Raw genomic sequence first — 24,198 nt, 5'->3', positions numbered from 1 at the left:
GTCGGAATAGCATTTATGTCTCACAGCTTCAACAGAGGAGAGAACAAACACGTTTTGCGTACTCAAGCTTGACAAACCTAAACACAGGAACAGCCATTGTGGAGAGATCTACTTTTTGACGGAAGTGAACGAACAACTATGAATGACGTCTCGGTATATGTGAATGACGTCACAGTCATCGTCACAGTCTGTATCTTTTGAAGCATCGCATTCTTCATGACGTCTTTCTGTGTCTGCATCCGCGAAATGTTTGTTCTTTTCGGGGTCTTTGTCATCTATGTTCAGAACTCTGTCCTTCTAGTTTCAGACTAACAGGCCTCCTGAGCGAGCCGCTTTCCAAGGGCAGCTAAATTCGCGTATGGAAACAGTTCTGTCGTCTGGGATGCCGTTCTCAGTATTCTCAGCGTTGAAAATTTTGTAAAGAGAAGAAACGATAACAGCAGGAGAAATAAAAGTCGTGTGTGTATTTTGGGGCTTTTGGAGGGACGATTTCGAGTTTGAATCCGTTCTTGCACATGCTCCAAAGCGTGTTAGCGGGGGTTCTACTTGCAACGAAAACACATAAACCTTTCAAACACTTGTTACATTTTATGTTATGCCCCAAAAGACAAGTTAAGAATAAAATAAGGGTTTTTAGAAACACGGCCATCACAAAAATGCGATTGTTTTTGAGAAATAAGGCTTTAAACCTGGCGCCTTCATGCAGACGAATTTGGATCAAATGCTAGTCCGCAGCACAGGAATAAAATACAAAACTTCACGGAAAAAAATATTACGAGTTATTGAAATAAACATAATAATATATTCTGACATGTTTTGTTGATATAATTGTTATTTGGAGCTCAAAATGTTTTTAAAAGCGTTTGGAAAATACAGAAGAACGGATGGGCAGAATGAAAAAAATGGCGGACATCGCACATGCATTCTTTGTTTTGGCAACTGAAAAGTCTCTCTGGTGAGTACATTTGACATGTTTGGACAATTACAGTAACTCTGCCGTGTGTTGACAAAACCGAGTAAGTCCACTGAAGCTACTTCCGAGAAAAACGACTTTTAGTGTTTGATAAACTGTCTCAAAAGTGATGAGTATCTAGATCCACCCACTGAGATAATAAGATAAATAGCATTAATTTACGTTTAGATCTAAAACTCGATTTTCATAATAATCTGATGGATGGTTTTGATTTTGTTGGGCATTTTGTGGACTTACTTATTGGTTTTACCACCTTTTTCGCCCAATATTAGATCTAACAAAAAATGGGTAGATCTAAGCAAGCGGACTTACTTGGTTTTACACAAATATTTGGAAGAAGAAGTGTTGTCAAGAGAAATGACAAAACAGTGAAAATGCACAAGAGAGAGAAAGAGAGAGAGAGAGAGATAGAGAGAGAGAGAGAGAGCGAGAGAGAGAGAGAGAGAGAGAGAGAGGGAAAGAGACTGGGGGGGGGGGGAGGAGAGAAGGCAGGGGGGCGGGATGGAGGAAGTGAGAGAAATAAAGGGAGGGAGATAGAGAGATGGAAGGAGGGGTGGAGAGAGGGAGACAGAGAGAGAAGGTGATAGGGAGGGGGGGGGAGAGAGAGGGATATGGAGAGAGAGATAAATGGGGAGGAAGAGAGAGAGAGATAGGAATGGACTGAGGGAGGGGGAAGAAGGATGGATTTAGGGATACACGGCCTCAAACCCGTGGGTGGTTTTGAAAAAAACCCACTGGGTGGGTTGTCAGCCACCCAGTTTTTTCAAGTGCCAATAAGTGCCATAGGGTTAAGTTGGGGTTAGGGTTAGTTACCGTTCCGGCTTTTTAAAAATTGTTTCTAATTACCATAAGGCCAACAACAAAAAATTGTCTGTGTCGGGTCACCCGACCGACCCTAAATTTCGGCGCCAACCCTAAACTTTTTTTTTCCAAACTCAAATTTTTTTTTTTTTTTTTTGGTGGTAAAGGACAGGGTGAGAAAATGAACAACAAAAACGTGTGAAAACGAAAGTCCGCTGACGATTTGTAAATGTGTTGAGTGTCTTGTCTCTATGTATAGTGAATCCAGTCTCTTTGCGCGATTTTTAAAGTTAGTTTTATTGGTCTACATTTGGGGTACAAAAAAAAAAAAAAAAAAAAAAAAAAAAATCCCGACCTACCGACCCTATTTTGTTTAGCCATGTTACCAGAAACAGACAAATTATTTTTTTTTGCCTAAAATAAACACCTCAATTTTAGTCTTCTCAACTGAAGAACAAACCACCCAAGTGTGTGTCTGTCTGCCTGTGTGTGTGTGTGTGTGTGTGTGTGTGTGTGTGTGCGTGTGTGTGGGTGTGTGTTTCAACGGTGGGGAGTACATCGGACATTTTGGGGAATTAAGGTCCCATTAGGGTATTATGAGCCCGTCCTCATATTACACCACCAAGGTACCCCTATCTACCCCAGTGTGTGTTTTTCTTTTTCAGTTTAGCAGTTGCTGCTCACTCTGAAGACCCTGTGTTGTGATCAATACCTTCCAGGGCTTCCTCAGTACATGACTGTGGTTCTGCTCCTGTGGTTCAGGCTCTCCATACCACTTCTTGATGTGACACCTTCATTGTGATTGTGAGTTGTAAAAAAAACCCCACCATTTCATGCTTTTTCTCTGTCTTATCATCCATGAAGTAAAAGTGGCTACTATCTGGAGGCGTGGGGGGGGGGGGGGGGGTATAAGAGTAATGTGGTGACAATTATGATGTCAAATATATAATAAAATAAAATAATAATGAATAGCATTTATAAAGCGCACATCTTATCAGTTGAAAACTCAATGCACTAACTCACGGAGTCACCAAAAGCAAGAACAATCAAAGCATACACTACCATTTAGACCATTAACACAGAAAATTAACAAAATAAAACGAAATATGACAATTATTACCGCCCCCACCCCCACATACAGCCCCCCCCCCCCCCACACACACACACACATACACTCACCATCATCATACAAAAAAGCCACTCTAAACAAACAAAGATAGGTAATAGAGAATAGCAAAAATGTCCACGCAGACAGTTTCATTTTTTCAATGATAGAACTTGCGAAACAAGTAGCTCTTTAGCTGAGTTTTAAACCCAGCCAAGGTAGGCTGATCTCTGAGATATAAATATACATATACCATAATATATACCATGTGATCAATGTGTGTGTTTGTGTTTGTGTGTGTGTGAGTGTGTGTGTGTGTGTGTGTGTGTGGTGTATTAACACATGCTATCTAATTTCTGTCGACAGGACCACCCAATATGCTGAAGAAAAAGAAGCGAGGGAGGGAAGATAAAGAAACCAAGTTAGATTCATCTCCGTTAGAGCGCCCAGGGAAAGTAGCTCGTCGGACAAGCCCGTGTCTAGATGTTCTGTCTACAGAGTCATTGACCGTGGTGGATGTGGCAGAGCCTCAGACTTCGCCATCAGCACAAAGTGAGTGGACTCTTTGTCTCATTTGCCAAGAGAGAACCAAAGAACATGAAATCTGTCATGTCGCTGTCATGTGAAGGAAAGCTGAGGTCGACAACAAAGTCTGCTCTTCTGGGGGTTTTGGAAACTCTTGTGCCACCCCCACCAACTGAGTTTCCTGAGACAGACACTGTCCTTGTTGATGGAGCTGCAGTTGTCCACTTCCTGAAGCCCCGCACATGCAAAACCTTCACTTGCTATGCCTCAGATCCTTCCTTCCCTACATCAAGCAACTCCTGCAGAAAGCTTCACTTGCTATGCCTCAGAGGTCTTCCTTCCCTACATCAAGCAACTCCTGCAGAAAGCTTCACTTGCTATGCCTCAGAGGTCTTCCTTCCCTACATCAAGCAACTCCTGCAGAAAGCTTCTCTTGCTATGCCTCAGAGGTCTTCCTTCCCTACATCAAGCAACTCCTGCAGAAAGCTTCTCGAATAGACATTGTCTGGGACAGGTACGCAAGTGACAGTCTCAAGAGTGGCATGAGAGAAAAGAGGAACAGGTCGACGGAAACGGGTAACGGGTGATGGGATCATGCCAGTTGACTGGAACAGCTTTCTCCGTGTCGACCAAAACAAACAAGAACTGTTCAGTTTCTTGGGGCAGAAGGTGATCTAACTTGACACAGACAAACTCGTCATGACAACCCAAGGCCCCATTGTTCTCTCCAACCGCCCACTTGATGCCCAGACAAAACTGTCACCCTGCAGTCATGAGGAGGCTGACACCAGATTGATTGTACACCTCTCCGATGCAGCTCAGAATCACAGGCGGATCCTGATAAGAACGGTGGATACTGATGTTGTTGTGCTCGCCATTGCTGCTGCTGCCCGTCACCCTGGGGTTGAAGTGTGGATCGCTGTGGGAGTCGGCCAGAATTACCGGTACATCTCTGCACATGACATCGCCAGCATGTTGGGACCAGAAAAAGCCAGCTGTCTGCCACTGTTCCACAGCTTCAGCGGCTGTGATACGGTCTCGTCGTTCAGCAGCATTGGAAAGAAAACAGCATGGGATGTGTGGTACCTGTTTCCTGACATCAGCGAGGCCTTCCAGTCTCTGTCAGAAGCACCCACAGAGATCTCCGCATATGACAGAGCCTTGCTGGAGAGATATGTTGTACTTTTGTATGACAGAACAAGCAACTTTCCGGATGTCAACTCTGCGAGGGGACACCTGTTTGCAAAGGTTGGCCGCCAGATCGACAACATTCCTCCAACTAGCGAAGCCCTTTTGCAGCATGCAAGGAGAGCTGTTTATCAAGGACATATCTGGGGTCAGGCTGAAGTCGCCACGCCTAGTCTTCCAAACCCTGGCGACTGGGGTTGGCAATTTGTCAATGGTGCTTGGCAACCATTCTGGACTGCCCTGGACGAGGCTTCGAAGACATGCCGTGAACTGTGGAAGTGTGGCTGCAAAAAGGGATGCAAGAGCATGCGGTGCCGGTGTCGTAAGGCTGTGTTGAAATGCACAGCACTTTGCAAGTGCACTTGTGTCCCTGCATGCTGAATGGATCTTGACTGGTTTTGGAAATGGACAGCACCTGTGTTATGAACTATAATTATATCAGGTGCATACCTGTTTGACCTTGAACTTTAATGCACAATAATGTGAAGATATATACATAGCAGGCCTGCTGATAATATAATACAGGTAATATGTTTACCAAATCCGGTATTCCCACTTCATGTTGGTGCTGAGAAATTAGCATTCCTAGAATTACCTGCCGGCACCTCTCGTTTGACCTTGACATTTGACCTTGAATGTACAATGACATAAGTGAATTAACTATGGGTGTGAAAGCATTACCTTATGATACTATCTATCACATTTTATGATCCAAGTACATATGGTTACTGAGAAATTAGCATTTTACAGTCACTTACCAAAACGTGACACTGACTTTCTATTTGACCTTGATCTTTGACCTTGGATATATAACAACATGTGTTATATAGTTCGATGTTACAACACTACTTCATGAGAGTGCGTGTGCAAATTTTGATGTTTGTAGTGCATATGGTTCCTGAGATATTAGCATTTCTAGGGTCAAATGGCGGCCATTTTGAATTGTTCTAATAATAGATACTGAAAGTGAGAAATTGCGATGGCCGTGTTTCTAAATTTCTTTAGGATCACTTACTCTATCACTCTGCCAAGTTTTATAAATGTAACACAAATTTGAAAGAGTTTGACAAATAGAACCCCTACTATGTAACATACAATCTTGCACACGTTTGCTTTAGTAGTGGCAAATAAGGAAAGCGTGTGACATTACCTGCTATTTAGACTTGGTCGTGTGACAGACGTTTTCTTCCACACGAGATTACGTTGATTGTCTAACGAAGCCGTCAGGCTGAGATAGACATCAGCTAATCGAGTGTGGAAGAAAACTCTGTCACACGACCAAGTCGGAATAGCATTTATGTCTCACAGCTTCAACAGAGGAGAGAACAAACACGTTTTGCGTACTCAAGCTTGACAAACCTAAGCATCGCATTCTTAATGACGTCTTTCTGTGTCTGCATCCGCGAAATGTTTGTTCTTTCCGGGATATTTGTCATCTATGTTCATAACTCTGTCCTTCTAGTTTCAGACTAACAGACCTCCTGAGCGAGCCACTTTCCAAGGGCAGCTAAATTCGCCAATGGAAACAGTACTGTCGTCTGGGATGTCGTTTTCAGTATTCTCAGCGTTGAAGGGACGATTTCGAGTTTGAATCCGTTCTGTCGTCTGGGATGTCGTTTTCAGTATTCTCAGCGTTGAAGAATTTGTAAAGAGAAGAAACGATAACAGCAGGAGAAATAAAAGTCGTGTGTGCATTTTGGGGCTTTTGGAAGGACGATTTCGAGTTTGAACCCGTTCTTGCACATGCTCCAAAGCGTGTAACATACAATCTTGCACACGTTTGCTTTAGTAGTGGCAAAGAAGGAAAGCGTGTGACATAGTTTTCTTCCACACTCGATTAGCTGATGTCTAACTCAGCCTCACGGCTTCGTTAGACAATCAACGTAATCTCGTGTGGAAGAAAACGTCTGTCACACGACCAAGTCTGAATAGCAGGTAATGTAGCTATTCTGATAGACACGTGGGGGAATTCGGGGGCTGTGATTGGATGGTCTCACACATTCCTTTTCCGATCATCAAAGCATAACGCTACGGAAGTCGTTTAACAAAGACGCATGGTTCCGGTTTTGTCCACGTGAAAAGTACACGCATACCTCGCCAGGTTTGTTTCTGTGACTAGTCGACAGGCGACGTCATTTGCTTTGTGTGTGTTTTGTTGTTGCTTACTGTACATGATATATATACATTACGTGTAAAATCCAGTTCTTTAACAGGCAACAAACCTTGCAAAGTTCAAGAAGCTGCAATCTGAAGCGACCTATCTCTGATTCTAGCAGACGATCTTTCCAATGTTTAACACAAAATCAGCAAACTCTCATGTCACATAGAACGTCCATTGTATAGTGCAATGTTGAAATGAAGTTACCGGTCTGAAACATGTAGTCGTTTCTTCTGAGATAATCCTTGTTCTCTTATCATCTACAGATTTACCGCAGTCTTTATCACGCGAATCCCCAACAGAAGTCAGACTTTCGAACATAGAATAATACGCAAGCAAGCATGATACGTCATGACGTCATATGATTCCTAGCATATTGACGTAATGCTAACCATCAGGTTATCTCGAGTCTTCTCCGTAATACATGTCCCTGGGTTTTTCAATGTTCGGTGATTTCCGTGGATACATGCGCAAAGGGATATGCGCACTATAACCGTCGTCTGCAATCAACGACATGGACCATTCTGGTAGTTTTTGCTGACAAAAACATGATTTTAACACAGAATATGTCATAATAGCTATATAAACACAATAGCTGTTAATATATGTGTTAATATATATGTGTGTGTGTGTGTGTGTGTGTGTGTGTGTGTGTGTGTGTGTGTGTGTGTGTGTGTGTGTGTGTGTGTGCGTGTGTTGTGTATGAAACGTAAATACTTGTTTTTAGTAAAATAGCAGATTTTGGGTTGCTGTTATTGGTGGTGGTGGTGTTGGTGATGGTGATGGTGTAGGTGGTCTGTCTGGGTTTTTTGTGTGTCTGATAGTTATTTTTTGTTTCATAATGTAAGACTCCTCTACCAGATGTATTTATATCCAGCACACTTACCGGTTAGACAGTTCCTCCCTGAAAATCCTCTGCGACAGGAACAGGTGTACCGTCCTCTCAGGTTGTGACAAGTACCGCCGTTTTTACAAGGCTTGCGGGCACACTCGTTGATATCTGAAAGTTAATTTGAGTTATGCAAGTCTACTCATTTCCATACATCACGTTCAAAGCATTGTGTCATTTACGAATGGCATTGTGTGTGCGCTACTTACAGAACACGCCGACGAGTTTAACCGTTAACAAAGGGAGATTAGAACTTGTTTTAAAGAAACGCAGAATGTGTGTGTGTGTGTGTGTGTGTGTCTGTCTGTGTGTGTGTGTGTGTGTGTGTGTGTGTGTGTGTGTGTGTGTGTGTGTGTGTGTGTGTGTGTGTGTAAAATATATCTAAACAAGTCGCGTGAAGCGATATAAAAACATTTAGTCAGTCGTTATGAAACTTTAAAGACCCTAAAAGTGTGCACAGTTTCAGAGGTCTAGCTTTAAAAACTTCCGAGATAACCTCAACGTTAAGTTTTTTGTTCACGGACGGACGGACGTATGAATCCTAATACTCACTAATTACTCAGGTGAGTCAAATATTGTCTAGAAGTTTTCAAATACCTAGCCTTGCAAAACATGTTCTTATCCACTCCCCAACAAACAAACATCAACAACAACAAACCTGCAGTGCTGTTTAGGTGTCCGTCGTGCTTGCTCCCATTTCATATCGTATCATCAGCCACAAATACACTTTTCAGAGGGGATTTTAGAGTAAACAAATTTCACTCGAATTCGACTTTTGTAAGTAGCAATTTCATATGCACAATGTGTGTGTGTGTGTGTGTGTTTGCGTGCGTGTGGGTGCGTGTCTCGTGTATGAAACGTTAATTAATGTTTTTAGAAAAATAGCGGATGTTGTGTTGCTGTTGTTGGTGGTGGTTGTTGTGGTGGTGGTTGTGGTGGTGGAGGTGGTTTGTTTGTTCTTTTTTTTCGTCTGTTTGTTTGTTTGTTTGTTTGTTTGTTTGTTTGTTAGTCTCATAGTTCTTTGTTTCATAATGTTAGACTCCTCTACCAGATATATTTTAATTTATATCCAGCACACTTACTGGTTAGACAGTTCCTCCCTGAAAATCCTCTGCGACAGGAACAGGTGTACCGTCCTCTCAGGTTGTGACAAGTACCGCCGTTTTTACAAGGCTTGCGGGCACACTCGTTGATATCTGAAAGTTATTTGAGTCATGCAAGTCTACTCATTTCCATACATCACGTTCAAAGCATTGTGTCATTTACGAATGGCATTGTGTGTGAGGGAACTTACAGACCACGCCGACGATGTTAACAACTCACAAAAGGAGGTAAGAACTCGTTTGAAAGACACGCGGAGTGTTTCTAGTTGAGAAAGTAGGACTTAAATACGTTGACAGACATATTTCTATAAATAGATTGTTTTGCTAGGATTTACAACAAGAAATATGAAACGTCCCACAATCTAAATAACAAAAACATACTGACCTATCTGACAGCGAGATCCAGTATATCCATCGCGGCAAGTACAAACGTAACTTCCAGTTCTATCGCTGCAAGATCCACCATTCAGACACGGGTTACTGGAACACTCGTTGGTATCTGTTGGCATGAAAAAAGGTTAAAAAAAAAAACAAGCAAAAATTACCATCATCAACAGCAAGAACATCGACTATACGGACGACGACAATAACAACACAAGCGTAAAGTATTACTTTTTTTTTAAATCAAAAAAGGAAAATCAAAACAATGCCAACCGAACTCCTGCTAAACAGCATTTTTTAAAGCGTATTGGTACTGTAGTGAGGTGACGTTCGCGCAAAGCAATCAACGAATAGAAGTAATCAATCGGGTCATCTCCAATATTATGGATCAGTGAAAACCATATTACACCAGTAATATCCTTACTTTTAAGTAACACCTTTTTTTTAGAACTATAGCTGTTACTTTCCGAATAAAATTTGTCAGCAAGAATATCTCCCTGGTGTGCATGGATAGGATTATAAACATAAATCAATTGCTTACGTTCGGTGTAACAGAAGCATTAACACGTACGGTACTCCAAAGTATTTATCCTTTTTAATTTTACTGCCAAATTTCTATTCCATGTATATTCATTTAATTTCTAATAGAAGTAAATAAGTAACCTTTAAATGTATTTGGATATCAATTGGGATGACATCTATGCATCATGTTCTAATATGAGTCACTTTTATTGGGGACAAGTGTCACTGAGAAGACTACAGAATTATGTGCAGCCCAGTTCTGGGATGATCAGGGTTTCGGAAAACAGTACACAAGAAACTGCGAGAAATTCATTCATTCTTAACAAAAAGTTACGAACATTACATTCAAGCGTCGATGGTAACTATGACCACTGGACTGATTTTGAACACTCTCCGTATGTTTGAAACTGGCAACAAGACGTCCCGAATTTGTCCCGCTATCAATGTCAATTTGTCCACACTGAACCAGACCGTTGATTCATGACATTTTAAGTGAAATATATATATATATATTTGCTATTACTTTACATTGTGACATATATATCAAACAAGCAGACATCAACATGGAGTAAACATTCAAGTCCGCATTGTTTGTATATTAATTCCAAAGCGTTCACCCGTCTGACAGCGGTTCCCAGTGTATCCTGAGGGACAGGAACAGCTGTAGTTTCCAATCCCGTTCCGACAGGTACCACTGTTGAGACATGGGTTACTGGCACAGTTGTTGGTGACTGAAACACATCCAAGACACACAACTACTTAACTACAACATTACTTAATCATCGTTATTCACAGCTCATCAATTCGTCGAACATTGTAAGGGTTTGGCGAAGAGTGAAACCGCTAATTTCGCATCGTCTTTTTTTGCCACGAACAACAAACACTAGTTGAAACACTTTAACAGGTATTCCTCTGAAGGTCACAAATCAAGATTCAAATATCAAGTCAACCGACAAAGAAACTTTAGTTATTGGAACATTTATATCATGATGGCATCGAGTAGTCAACGCATTACTGAGCATCTATTGGTTTTGATTGAATAGTTCTCTGTATGACATTCAACTGAGACCACTACGTCGATGTACCATGCAGTCAATGTTTCGTTTTGTCTGTAACTAAATCTGTTAACAACTGGTCTTTCTTTTTGTTTTGAGTCCTTCCAAGAAAAACCTGAACGTTAATTGTTTTCATCTAACGCTGGTTATTACTAAATTTAATAAAATCGGTACTTACGGATCTGACAGAGATTCCCAGTATATCCCAAACCGCAGATACAGCTGTAGTTTCCAGTTCCGTCCCGACATAAACCACCGTTCAAACACGGATTAGTGGCACACTCATCGATATCTGAAATAAAATCAAGACATACAAATCACAACCTGTCATTAGCCCTGTGTTGCCAAAATGAAATATATATATATACATTGTATTTGCTATCACTTGACATTCTGACATATGTATCAAACAAGCAGACATCAACATTGAGTTAAAATTTAATTCTGTATTGTTTGTGGAGTAATTCCAAAAGCATTCACCGATCTGACAGCGGTTGCCAGTGTATCCTGAGGGACAGGTGCAGCTGTAGTTTCCAATCCCGTTCCGACAGGTACCACTGTTGAGACACGGGTTACTGGCACAGTTGTTGGTGACTGAAACACATCCAAGATACAAAACTAACAATCTGTCAATACATCCGCATCTGCCGTATGTCTACAGTGTATTTTATTATTTATAGATAAGGGTGATTTACAGCTCATGAGTTCATCGAAAATCGTATGCGTTTGGCAAATAGAGAATGGTTATTTTCTTATTGTTGTTTTTTTTGCCACAAAAGACAAACACTATTTCAAAAACTTTAAAAGATATTCCTCTAAAGTTCAAAAATCAAGATTCAAATTGCAAGAGTCAATGGGCAAAGAAACTTTACTTATTGGAACGTTTATCGTCCCCACTTTCGGCGAGAGATTTATTTCTCAGAGTCAACTTTGTGTGCAGACTCTCCTCGGTGTCCGAACACCCCCGTGTGTACACGCAAGCACAAGACCAAGTACGCACGAAAAAGATCCTGTAATCCATGTCAGAGTTCGGTGGGTTATAGAAACACGAAAATACCCAGCATGCTTCCTCCGAAAACGGCGTATGGCTGCCTAAATGGCGGGGTAAAAAACGGTCATACACGTAAAATTCCACTCGTGCAAAAAAAACCACGAGTGTACGTGGGAGTTTCAGCCCACGAACGCAGAAGAAGAAGAAGAAGAAAAGGAACGTTTATATCATTTTTATCTCATAGATATATGTATGACAGTCAACTGTGATGTAAACAATTGTAGGAGAGTCAGTCAGACTAGGGTCTTGTCTTGAGGCCATCATACCAGGACGTGTGTACAGTTCTAATTCTCTTGATCAAAACAATCTTGGAGAAATGATAAGTTTCCCCGTGTTGACCCCAACATGAACACGCTGTGAACTTGACATTTTAAGTGAAATATATATATATATATATATTTGCTATCACTTTACATTGTGACATATATATATATCAAACAAGCAGACATCAACATGGAGTAAACATTTAAGTCCGCATTGTTTGTGGATTAATTCCAAAGCGTTCACCCGTCTGACAGCGGTTCCCAGTGTATCCTGAGGGACAGGTACAGCTGTAGTTTCCAATCCCGTTCCGACAGGTACCACTGTTGAGACACGGGTTACTGGCACAGTTGTTGGTGACTGAAACACAACCAATTAAGACACAAAACTAACAATCTGTCAATACATCCGCATCTGCCTTATTTCTACAGTGTATTTTATTATTTGCAGATAATGGTTATTCACAGCTAATAAATAAATCGTACATCGTAAGGGTTTAGCGAAGAGTGAATTGCTAATTTCGTATTGTCTTTTTTTGCCAAGAACGACAAACCCTATTTGAAACACTTCAACGGGTATTCTCCTCTGAAGATCAAAAATCAAGATTCAAATATATAGGGTCTACGACCAAAGAAACGTTAGTTATTGGAACGTTTATATCAAAATGGCATCAGGAAGTTAAAGAAATTACCGATCATCCTTTTGTTTTGTTTTATCTCATAGTTCTCTGTATGACAGTCAAAAAAGACCACTACGTCGATGTACCATGAAGTCAATGTTTCGTTTTGTCTGTAACTAAATCTGTCAACAACGGGTCTTTCTTTTTTTGGAGTCCTTCCAAGAAAAACCTGAACGTTAATTGTTTTCACCTTACGTTGCTTATTACAAAATTTAACAACATTGACAATCACGGATCTGACAGCGATTCCCAGTATATCCCAAACCGCAGATACAGCTGTAGTTTCCAGTTCCGTCCCGACATAAACCACCGTTCAAACACGGATTAGTGGCACACTTATCGATATCTGAAATAAAATCAAGACATAATAATCACAACCTGTCATTAGCCCTGTGTTGCCAAAATGAAATATATATATATACATTGTATTTGCTATCACTTTACATTCTGACATATGTATCAAACAAGCAGACATCAACATTGAGTTAAAATTTAATTCTGTATTGTTTGTGGAGTAATTCCAAAAGCATTCACCGATCTGACAGCGGTTGCCAGTGTATCCTGAGGGACAGGAACAGCTGTAGTTTCCAATCCCGTTCCAACAGGTAGCACGGTTGAGACACGGGTTACTGGCACAGTTGTTGGTGACTGAAACACATCCAAGATACAAAACGAACAATCTGTCAATACATCCGCATCTGCCTTATTTCTACAGTGTATTTTATTATTTGTAGATAAGGGTGATTTACAGCTCATGAGTTCATCGAAAATCGTATGCGTTTGGCGAAATGAGAATGGTTAATTTCTTATTGTTGTTGTTTTTTTGCCACAAAAGACAAACACTATTTCAAAAACTTCAAAAGATATTCTTTTAAAGTTCAAAAATCAAGATTCAAATTGCAAGAGTCAATGGGCAAAGAAACGTTACTTATTGGAACGTTTATCGTCCCCACGTTCGGCGAGAGATTTATTTCTCAGAGTCAACTTTGTGTGCAGACTCTTCTTGGTGTCCGAACACCCCCGTGTGTACACGCAAGCACAAGACCAAGTACGCACGAAAAAGATCCTGTAATCCATGTCAGAGTTCGGTGGGTTAAAGAAACACGAAAATACCCAGCATGCTTCCTCCGATAACGGCGTATGGCTGCCTAAATGGCGGGGTAAAAAACGGTCATACACGTAAAATTCCACTCGTGCAAAAAAAAACACGAGTGTACGTGGGAGTTTCAGCCCACGAACGCAGAAGAAGAAGAAGAATAAGAAGAAAAGGAACGTTTATATCATTTTTATCTCATAGATATATGTATGACAGTCAACTGTGATGTAAACAATTGTAGGAGAGTCAGTCAGACTAGGGTCTTGTCTTGAGGCCATCATACCAGGACGTGTGTACAGTTCTAATTCTCTTGATCAAAACAATCTAGGAGAAATGATAAGTTTCCTCGTGTTGACCCCAACATGAACACGCTGTGACCTTGACATTTTAAGTGAAATATATATATATATATATTTGCTATCACTTTACATTGTGACATATATCAAACAAGCAGACATCAACATGGAGTAAACATTTAAGTCCGCATTGTTTGTGGATTAATTCCAAAGCGTTCACCCGTCTGACAGCGGTTCCCAGTGTATCCTGAGGGACAGGTACAGCTGTAGTTTCCAATCCCGTTCCGACAGGTACCACTGTTGAGACACGGGTTACTGGCACAGTTGTTGGTGACTGAAACACAACCAATTAAGACACAAAACTAACACTCTGTCAATACATCCGCATCTGCCTTATTTCTACAGTGTATTTTATTATTTGCAGATAATGGTTATTCACAGCTAATAAATAAATCGTACATCGTAAGGGTTTAGCGAAGAGTGAATTGCTAATTTCGTATTGTCTTTTTTTGCCAAGAACGACAAACCCTATTTGAAACACTTTAACGGGTATTCTTCTCTGAAGATCAAAAATCAAGTTTCAAATATATAGGGTCTACGACCAAAGAAACGTTAGTTATTGGAACGTTTATATCAAAATGGCATCAGGAAGTTAAAGAAATTACCGATCATCCTTTTGTTTTGTTTTATCTCATAGTTCTCTGTATGACAGTCAAAAAGGACCACTACGTCGATGTACCATGAAGTCAATGTTTCGTTTTGTCTGTAACTAAATCTGTCAACAACGGGTCTTTCTTTTTTTGGAGTCCTTCCAAGAAAAACCTGAACGTTAATTGTTTTCACCTTACGTTGCTTATTACAAAATTTAACAATATTGACACTCACGGATCTGACAGCGATTCCCAGTATATCCCAACCCACAGATACAGCTGTAGTTTCCAGTTCCGTCCCGACATAAACCACCGTTCAGACACGGATTAGTGGCACACTCATCGATATCTGAATGAAAATCAAGACATAAAAATCACAACCTGTCATTAGCCCAGTATTGCCGATTTCCACAGAGAGGGATGCATGAGTTTAAAAAAAATGTCTACACATAGTTCGGTGGTGGGATAAATATTGGGTAACGCGAAAGATATGATTTCTAAACTAACATAATAAACATATATGTATTTGCTATCACTTTACATTGTGACATATATATCAAACAAGCAGATATCAACATGGAGTAACAAATCAGGTCTGTATTGTTTGTGGATGAATTCCAAAACGTTCACCCGTCTGACAGCGGTTCCCAGTGTATCCTGAGGGACAGGTACAGCTGTAGTTTCCAATCCCGTTCCGACAGGTACCACTGTTGAGACACGGGTTACTGGCACAGTTGTTGGTGACTGAAACACAACCAATTAAGACACAAAACTAACAATCTGTCAATACATCCGCATCTGCCTTATTTCTACAGTGTATTTTATTATTTGTAGATAAGGGTGATTTACAGCACATGAGTTCATCAAAAATCGTATGCGTTTGGCGAAATGAGAATGGTTAATTTCTTATTGTTGTTGTTTTTTTTTGCCACAAAAGACAAACACTGTTTCAAAAACTTCCAAAGATATTCTTCTAAAGTTCAAAAATCAAGATTCAAATTGCAAGAGTCAATGGGCAAAGAAACTTTACTTATTGGAACGTTTATCGTCCCCACGTTCGGCGAGAGATTTATTTCTCAGAGTCAACTTTGTGTGCAGACTCTCCTCGGTGTCCGAACACCCCCGTGTGTACACGCAAGCACAAGACCAAGTGCGCACAAAAAAGATCATGTAATCCATGTCAAAGTTCGGTGGGTTATAGAAACACGAAAATACCCAGCATGCTTCCTCCGAAAACGGCGTATGGCTGCCTAAATGGCCGGGTAAAAAACGGTCATACACGTAAAATTCCACTCGTGCAAAAAAAACACGAGTGTACGTGGGAGTTTCAGCCCACGAACGCAGAAGAAGAAGAAGAAGAAGAAGAAAAGGAACGTTTATATCATTTTTATCTCATAGATATATGTATGACAGTCAACTGTGATGTAAACAATTGTAGGAGAGTCAGTCAGACTAGGGTCTTCTCTTGAGGCCATCATACCAGGACGTGTGTACAGTTCTAATTCTCTTGATCAAAACAATCTTGGAGAAATGATAAGTTTCCGCGTGTTGACCCCAACATGAACCCGCTGTGACCTTGACATTTTAAGTGAAATATATATATATATATATTTGCTATCACTTTACATTGTGGACTGAGTGGCCGAGTGGTAACGCACTTGCGCTCGGAATCGAGAGGTTGCGTGTTCGACCCTGGGTCGGGCCGCTATTTTCTTCCCCCTTTCCTAACCTAGATGGTGGGTTCAAGTGCTAGTCTTTCGGATGAGACGAAAAACCGTGGTCCCTTCGTGTACACTATATTGGGGTGTGCACGTTAAAGATCCCACGATTGACAAAAGGGTCTTTCCTGGCAAAATTGTATAGGTAGAGATAAAAATGTCCATCAAATACCCGTGTGACTTGGAATAAAGGCCGCGAAAGGTGAACATTCGCCTAACAGGCTTGAGGTTTGCTGGTCGATGTGAATGCGTGATATATTGTGTAAAAAATTCCATCTCACACGGCATAAAAGCGCTTTGAACTTCGGATAAGGCGCTATATAAATAAAGAGAATTATTATTATTAATTATTATTATTATTGTGACATATATATCAAACAAGCAGACATCAACATGGAGTAAACATTTAAGTCCGCATTGTTTGTGGATTAATTCCAAAGCGTTCACCCGTCTGACAGCGGTTCCCAGTGTATCCTGAGGGACAGGTACAGCTGTAGTTTCCAATCCCGTTCCGACAGGTACCACTGTTGAGACACGGGTTACTGGCACAGTTGTTGGTGACTGAAACACAACCAATTAAGACACAAAACTAACAATCTGTCAATACATCCGCATCTGCCTTATTTCTACAGTGTATTTTATTATTTGTAGATAAGGGTTATTCACAGCTAATAAATAAATCGTACATCGTAAGGGTTTAGCGAAGAGTGAATTGCTAATTTCGCATTGTCTTTTTTTGCCAAGAACGACAAACACTATTTGAAACACTTTAACGGGTATTCTCCTCTGAAGATCAAAAATCAAGATTCAAATATATAGGGTCTACGACCAAAGAAACGTTAGTTAGTGGAACGTTTATATCAAAATGGCATCAGGAAGTTAAAGAAATTACCGATCATCCTTTTGTTTTGTTTTATCTCATAGTTCTCTGTATGACAGTCAAAAAAGACCACTACGTCGATGTACCATGCAGTCAATGTTTCGTTTTGTCTGTAACTAAATCTGTCAACAACGGGTCTTTCTTTTTTTGGAGTCCTTCCAAGAAAAACCTGAACGTTAATTGTTTTCACCTTACGTTACTTATTACAAAATTTAACAACATTGACACTCACGGATCTGACAGCGATTCCCAGTATATCCCAAACCGCAGATACAGCTGTAGTTTCCAGTTCCGTCCCGACATAAACCACCGTTCAGACACGGATTAGTGGCACACTCATCGATATCTGAATGAAAATCAAGACATAAAAATCACAACCTGTCATTAGCCCAGTATTGCCGATTTCCACAGAGAGGGATGCATGAGTTTAAACAAAAATGTCTACACACAGTTCGGTGGTGGGATAAATATTGGGTAACGCGAAAGATATGATTTCTAAACTAACAAAATAAACATATATGTATTTGCTATCACTTTACATTGTGACATTTATATCAAACAAGCAGACATCAACATGGAGTAACAAATCAGGTCTGTATTGTTTGTGGATGAATTCCAAAACGTTCACCCGTCTGACAGCGGTTCCCAGTGTATCCTGAGGGACAGGTACAGCTGTAGTTTCCAATCCCGTCCCGACATGTACCACTGTTGAAACACGGGTTACTGGCACAGTCGTTGATATCTGAAATAAAATCAAGACACAACACTCATAATCTGTCATTAGCTCAGCTCAGTGCTGGTTTTAGTTAATATCCAATAGCTTATTTTTAACAGTAAGTAGATTTTAAATAACGGTTTAATTACGAGCTAATTTCTACCAAAATAAAATTGAAAGCAATTTCACGACTAATATTGTGAATAACCACAGTTCTTGATCGCTTCAATTTGATTATGCCTGTCAGTCACATCACCCGAATAATCTAAAAACAGGGTGAAAACTAAGAAGGGTACTGACCTCACAAAAAGAACATTCTGAATGGTCACATCATGCACTCAAATGGTAATAAACTTTTTGTGGAATAGACAAGTTATTCGAGACAATGGGCCTCCCTACCAGAGGGGGGAGGGGGGGAAGTATACCGGTACCATTTGAGAATCAGACCAAATGAGAATTGAACCATTTGAGAGAACATCCTTTTTTTTCAATCACTACATCGAAGGCCTGCGGCCCGGGGGAGTTCACATGGTTTGTTTGTTTGTTTGTTTCAGACCCACACCCATATACACACATTTCACATTTAAACCATTTGTCGGCCCCCTGTCGATATGACTGTATCGACTAAGTTCCTTGTATTTCATTTGTTAATAGTATTCAAAGTAGGTACTCACCGATCTGACAGCGGTTGCCAGTGTATCCCGAGGGACAGGTACAGCTGTAGTTTCCAATCCCGTTCCGACATGTACCATTGTTGAGACACGGGTTACTGGCACAGTCGTTCACATCTACAACGAGACCAAGACACAGAAATAGAAACTTGCTCAGTGTTGAGTTAACCTAATGTACGTACTTGTTTCTATTGTATCAAAGCGCCGGTCGATCGAAGTATCCTACTCCTTTATCCTTATACCACAGTAAGGATAAAGCAGGATCAACCAGGGGGGGGGTGGGGGGGGGGTCCTTTGCTTGGGGTATGCATAATTTTCTTGGCTGGTTGACGGCTTAATTATTAAAATTCGCAACTTACTGATCTGACAGCGGTTGCCAGTGTATCCTGAGGGACAGGTACAGCTGTAGTTTCCAATTCCGTCCCGACATGTACCACTGTTGAGACACGGGTTACTGGCACAGTCGTTGATGTCTGAAACACATCCAAGCCACAACGCTCACAATCAGTGTTGCCGATTATGTATAGGTTACATGCCGAGTCTCAGTGAATATTACAAATAATTGTCGAGGTTAGCGAATCATGAAAAATACGAGCTTCAGCGAGTGAAAGTAGTATCTACAAAGTGTAGCTTCTCAACCCATGAGCTATCGAGGATTCAGGTCGGTTGCTGGGAGGTTATTTGTTTGGTTGCTGGGTGTTTTCCAAAAAATAAACACCCCTTCCAGTTTACAGAGAGAAAGAAGCAGAGGGGGTACCAATTGTTGTTCATGTCCCAGCATGTAATCGAGACACGCTGCTATTTGCTTTTAAAAGCTTATACTTACAGTTTTCATAACAAGAACCATAATATCCCTCGTTCGGTGCACAGCTCCTGAATACCCTTTCATGTTTTGAAGAAGATGCTTTGCACACTTTTTATGAGACATATTTTGCCTGTACAGCTGATGTCCTGTGACTTCTTTTCTACGTAGCTCGACATTTCAAGCACCCTCTCACTTAGGATCAATAAATCAATTAGTTTTTTGTAGGTACCTTTTTTTTGGGGGGGGGGGGGGGAGGGGTATCGACTGGAGAGTGACATTGTTTACTTGTAAGGAGTTTGTTTTGCGACCAAACAAAAATAATATATATTTTAAACCGTCCAAAACGTTGCCGTCATTTCAACGGAGATTTTTCAAATAGTGAGATGAGGGGCACAGTTATGCCAAGTATTGCCTAAAACTTCTGGAAATTGCCGGAACTTGTATGGCCGTTTCGGCAAATTTGCAAAAAGAAAAGAAATCCTTGCGACAATCTTAGTATGTCTTCACATGGCAAAATGAGAAATGCGTACAATTTTTACTAACTTGTTTCACAGCGGGTTCCAGTGTAACCTTCAGGACAGGTACAGGAGAAGTATACGATCTCATCGATACAGGTTCCACTGTTCAGGCACGGGTTACTGGCACACTCGTTGATACCTTCAAGAAAAAAAAACTTTGAGATTTGAAGCCAGTACGTCACAGTCTGCATATAAAACTGTGTTGGTCCAGTTTGTAAACAACAGAATGTTTTGAGTCAATAAATCTACTTGCATCATGGAACCGAAACTTCGTTAAACCGTGGAAATTCTAAACTGATCTCTTTTTTTGTGTGTGGTAAAGATCATACTAAATATAAAAGGATCAACTGTATTAACTTGCTATAAATCTGTCCCAGTTTAAAAAAAAAAAATTCTACTATTAGGTCTAACTAAACGAAAATACCAGTTCTAAATAAGGTGTGTTATCATTTACAATGTACTAACCATCATACCGATTCAAATATGTTTTCTCTGTAAGTTCGTTTGAAACAGGTTTCCTCTATTGCTTTAGGTTTAATGTAAAAGGGTGTCAATTGCTCTTATTGCCCTTTGCACACAACACAAAATCACACACAAACACACACATAAGCACACAGTTATAGCTCGTACAACATACACACAAACACACACACACACACACACACACACACACACACACACACACACACACACACACACAATTAAACCACAAAAACATACGCAGGCACACACGCACGCATACACACACTCATACACACAGGCGCACATACAACACACACACACACACACACACACACACACACACACACACACACACACGCATGCACGCACGCACTCACACGGACTTAAGCACACACACACACACACACACACACACACACACACACAAACACACACAAACACACACGCATAAACATACTTTGATTCTTGAGTACACACTCGCCGCTGATACACCACTGAAAAAAGGAACACATATATCTTGTTAGTTAGTACTTGAGACGTTCTAATTCGCAAGAAAGTGCTAGCTGGGGATTAGGAGGAAAGGCACATTCTACAGGTTAAGAAACGCAGATGTAAATATCCCGTGTGAAACTCTAAATAAAACCAAATCACCACGGTCAACGATAAAAGTACAATGATTTTAGAATACTCTGATTCAAAAGGGCAAGTTAGCTTTTTCTATTGAATTTAAACCGTCAAAATGTTGCCGCCTAGTATCTATAAAACTTACGTCAGGTCCAAGTCCACAACATTGATTTGTCAAAATACAGTGTGAAGGAGCAGCCCTTCCCGTGTTAACGGTCTGTAAAAACATGTTTGAATAATCGTCTGTCTGTAAACAGTTCGAATCCTCATCTCCGATCTGGCCAGGCTTTTACATTGGATAGATCATCCCTTAATCAATCAATCAATCAATCAATCAATATGAGGCTTATATCGCGCTTATTCCGTGGGTACAGTTCTAAGCGCAGGGATTTATTTTTTATTTTTATTTTATGCAATTTATATCGCGCACATATTCAAGGCGCAGGGATTTATTTATGCCGTGTGAGATGGAATTTTTTTACACAATACATCACGCATTCACATCGGCCAGCAGATCGCAGCCATTTCGGCGCATATCCTACTTGTCACGGCCTATTATTCCAAGTCACACGGGTATTTTGGTGGACATTTTTATCTATGCTTATACAATTTTGCCAGGAAAGACCCTTTTGTCAATCGTGGGATCTTTAACGTGCACACCCCAATGTAGTGTACACGAAGGGACCTCGATTTTTCGTCTCATCCGAAAGACTAGCACTTGAACCCACCACCAAGGTTAGGAAAGGGGGGAGAAAATTGCTAACGCCCTGACCCAGGGTCGAACTCGCAACCTAATCTGGTCACATGCCACAATTCAACAGCCAGGTTGCTTTCGTTTATTATTTTCTTGTCGGATACTGGTAGAAATCCGCGACATGTATTCATTAAAAGGTAATCTTGAACTTCAGCGTGTTAAATTCATAGCTCAGAATTCAGAGCTCACAATTCAGAGGCATTTAAGCCTCCAAATTTGCAGAACCTGCACATGTAATCATAAGAAGTCATTTTAGATCCATTTGAAGTCACGGAATGAACTCCGATGAACTGTACGAATGCATTTCGTTTACATGCGTCAAAGAAGGAATTATGCGTATGAGCGGACAAGGGAAACAACACTATCGTGTTGACAACGTACGCCATTTTCGTCAATCAAACAACCAAATTAATTAATTATGCTTAAGTTTGGAGCTCAATCCGTCAATTGATTTCACGACAAATGTTCTTTGGCTTGATTTAAACAGGGACTTGTATTAAAATTAAGTACAGAATGCTACTGGATTCTCAGCTATGAGTTTAACACGCTAAAGTTCAAGATTACCCATTAAAAAAAAAAACATGCCTCTGCACTGAAAGCATCCAGGATGTCTAGGTGGAGGGTTGTTCTTTTCTTATGTATAAAGCCTGCAGGATCTGAGCTGGTGATATTAATGACACCCGACACCGATGCATGCACAGCCTGGCGGTGACCTCACGGTTCATTCTCTTCTGCTGATAAGTCAAAACCACCGAGACAGACTTCTTTTTCCATAATCTCGGTCAGTTCCTGGGAGAAGTCACACGATGTTTTGTGTGAAATCAAGCTTCGCATTATGACGTCTTCTTTGCCTTTTTTTCTCTTCTGGCGTCAGAGATGTCACTGTGGAATACAGGGTCAAGAAGAGAAGTCTTGATTTGTTCAGTCGCTGTCGTTTGTCATTTAGCCTAAGTGAGTTCACATTAAAGACTGTGCTTTGACCCTAACTTAAGTGATTCACCCGTGAACACCCTTTCTAAGATCAGTTTTGAACAAAGTGTTGTACAGCAGAAAAAAAAGGTAGCACGTGGTAAACACTAGTGTTCATTTAGACACTAGTGAACAACATGTGCTTGCTTTTGCTAGTAGAGTTGTATGCCATTTCAAACTGTGTTCAAAACTGGTAACAGAAAGAGTGTTCAAACGAGGAACACATCAATTCAGAGTGACTAACTGTCAACTTTCAAAACTGTCGGTATAATGACCTTGTCGACACCACAAGTTGTCCCTCTTGCTGCTTTCTGGCGTTTACATTTGCGGTCTCCAATAAAGCAAAACATTTTTGTACACACATCCTTCAGTCCATCCATAAGGCTCTATAAAAAAAATGTAAAAGTAGAAGAAAAAACCCATTGTGAGCATACTTATGGCGCATGTAAAAGTAGTATTTCAAAACAAAAATTGACCTTTTAGTAGTATTATGTACTTTTAAACTTCGTTTTATGCTAAAATGTGTCATACAGACCGGATCAAAGAATGCTTGACCAAATTTTGATTAATACAGACGGTAGTCACAATGCAGCCATAACTTGTTTTTCTAGAGAACGGATATGACGTTATCACGAATACTTCTCCAAAACATGAGGACCAACAAATGGCGATACCATCTGATGAATAAATCTCCAGTCGTTTTCAACGAATCGCTCCAGGGACACACACGCGCACAAACACACATACTTCGTCTAGAATTCCCGGTTTACCGGAACACATTTAGCGAAAACGTAGCTAAAAGTAAAACGATGAGTCCTGTCTTTTTTTTGCACATACACGGTAGATCATGTATAGCTTTTTAAACAAACAGATTTATGTCAATATGGTATAACAGAGATATACTTTCCATTTCTTACTTGACAGGGAGCAACAGAGGAATCTGGACCATAAATCCGCCGACACTGCTCGTCTGCTTCATAGATTTGTCCCGGCATTTGTGACGTCACATCCGGTATTTCGCTTGGGGTAATCGGATTCAAGAGGCACATTTCACCTTCGCTGAAAATAATGTCTAGATTGTGATTGGAAGCCCGTGTGTGCACGTGCGTTCAGGTGTGTGTGTGTTTGTGTTTCTGTGGGTGTGTGTCAGGTAGACTGCTTAAACGTTCCAAAATTCGAAGAAAAAAAAAACTAACCTACATTTCTTGATAATTTTTTTAAAACGGCTTTTTACGGCTTCTTAGAGGAATGATACCTACACCATTCAGCATGCCATCATGTCATTGTTAGACAAGATATGTGAACAAAACTGACTGATGTGAATGCAGATGTAATTGTTCTGTCTAATG

At 40.5% G+C, this 24,198-nt stretch overlaps 1 protein-coding gene across 5 annotated transcripts in view; it reads right to left on the bottom strand.

Moving 5' to 3' along the window:
- LOC138956335 (neurogenic locus notch homolog protein 1-like) overlaps window positions 1-24,198 on the bottom strand; it is a 63,452-nt gene that overhangs the window by 12,826 nt on the left and 26,428 nt on the right. Inside the window, exons 12-32 of one of the 5 annotated variants that reach the window (XM_070327720.1) lie at window positions 23,767-23,908; window positions 23,125-23,235; window positions 20,960-20,996; window positions 20,066-20,179; window positions 19,077-19,190; window positions 18,721-18,834; window positions 17,960-18,073; window positions 17,564-17,677; window positions 16,899-17,012; window positions 15,364-15,477; window positions 14,969-15,082; window positions 14,304-14,417; window positions 13,226-13,339; window positions 12,924-13,037; window positions 12,259-12,372; window positions 11,181-11,294; window positions 10,879-10,992; window positions 10,263-10,376; window positions 9,128-9,241; window positions 8,722-8,835; window positions 7,637-7,750 (exon numbers count right to left, since the gene is read on the bottom strand). In XM_070327720.1, coding sequence (XP_070183821.1) covers window positions 7,637-7,750; window positions 8,722-8,835; window positions 9,128-9,241; window positions 10,263-10,376; window positions 10,879-10,992; window positions 11,181-11,294; window positions 12,259-12,372; window positions 12,924-13,037; window positions 13,226-13,339; window positions 14,304-14,417; window positions 14,969-15,082; window positions 15,364-15,477; window positions 16,899-17,012; window positions 17,564-17,677; window positions 17,960-18,073; window positions 18,721-18,834; window positions 19,077-19,190; window positions 20,066-20,179; window positions 20,960-20,996; window positions 23,125-23,235; window positions 23,767-23,908 — 2,342 coding nt within the window. The remainder of the gene's footprint in view (window positions 1-7,636; window positions 7,751-8,721; window positions 8,836-9,127; window positions 9,242-10,262; window positions 10,377-10,878; window positions 10,993-11,180; window positions 11,295-12,258; window positions 12,373-12,923; window positions 13,038-13,225; window positions 13,340-14,303; window positions 14,418-14,968; window positions 15,083-15,363; window positions 15,478-16,898; window positions 17,013-17,563; window positions 17,678-17,959; window positions 18,074-18,720; window positions 18,835-19,076; window positions 19,191-20,065; window positions 20,180-20,959; window positions 20,997-23,124; window positions 23,236-23,766; window positions 23,909-24,198) is intronic. The other 4 variants (XM_070327724.1, XM_070327721.1, XM_070327723.1 and 1 more) reach the window with 4 other exon arrangements.

This window comes from Littorina saxatilis, unplaced genomic scaffold (genome assembly GCF_037325665.1).
Source record: "Littorina saxatilis isolate snail1 unplaced genomic scaffold, US_GU_Lsax_2.0 scaffold_554, whole genome shotgun sequence".
NCBI lineage: Eukaryota > Metazoa > Mollusca > Gastropoda > Littorinimorpha > Littorinidae > Littorina > Littorina saxatilis.
This window is presented reverse-complemented; position numbering and strand designations above follow the sequence as displayed.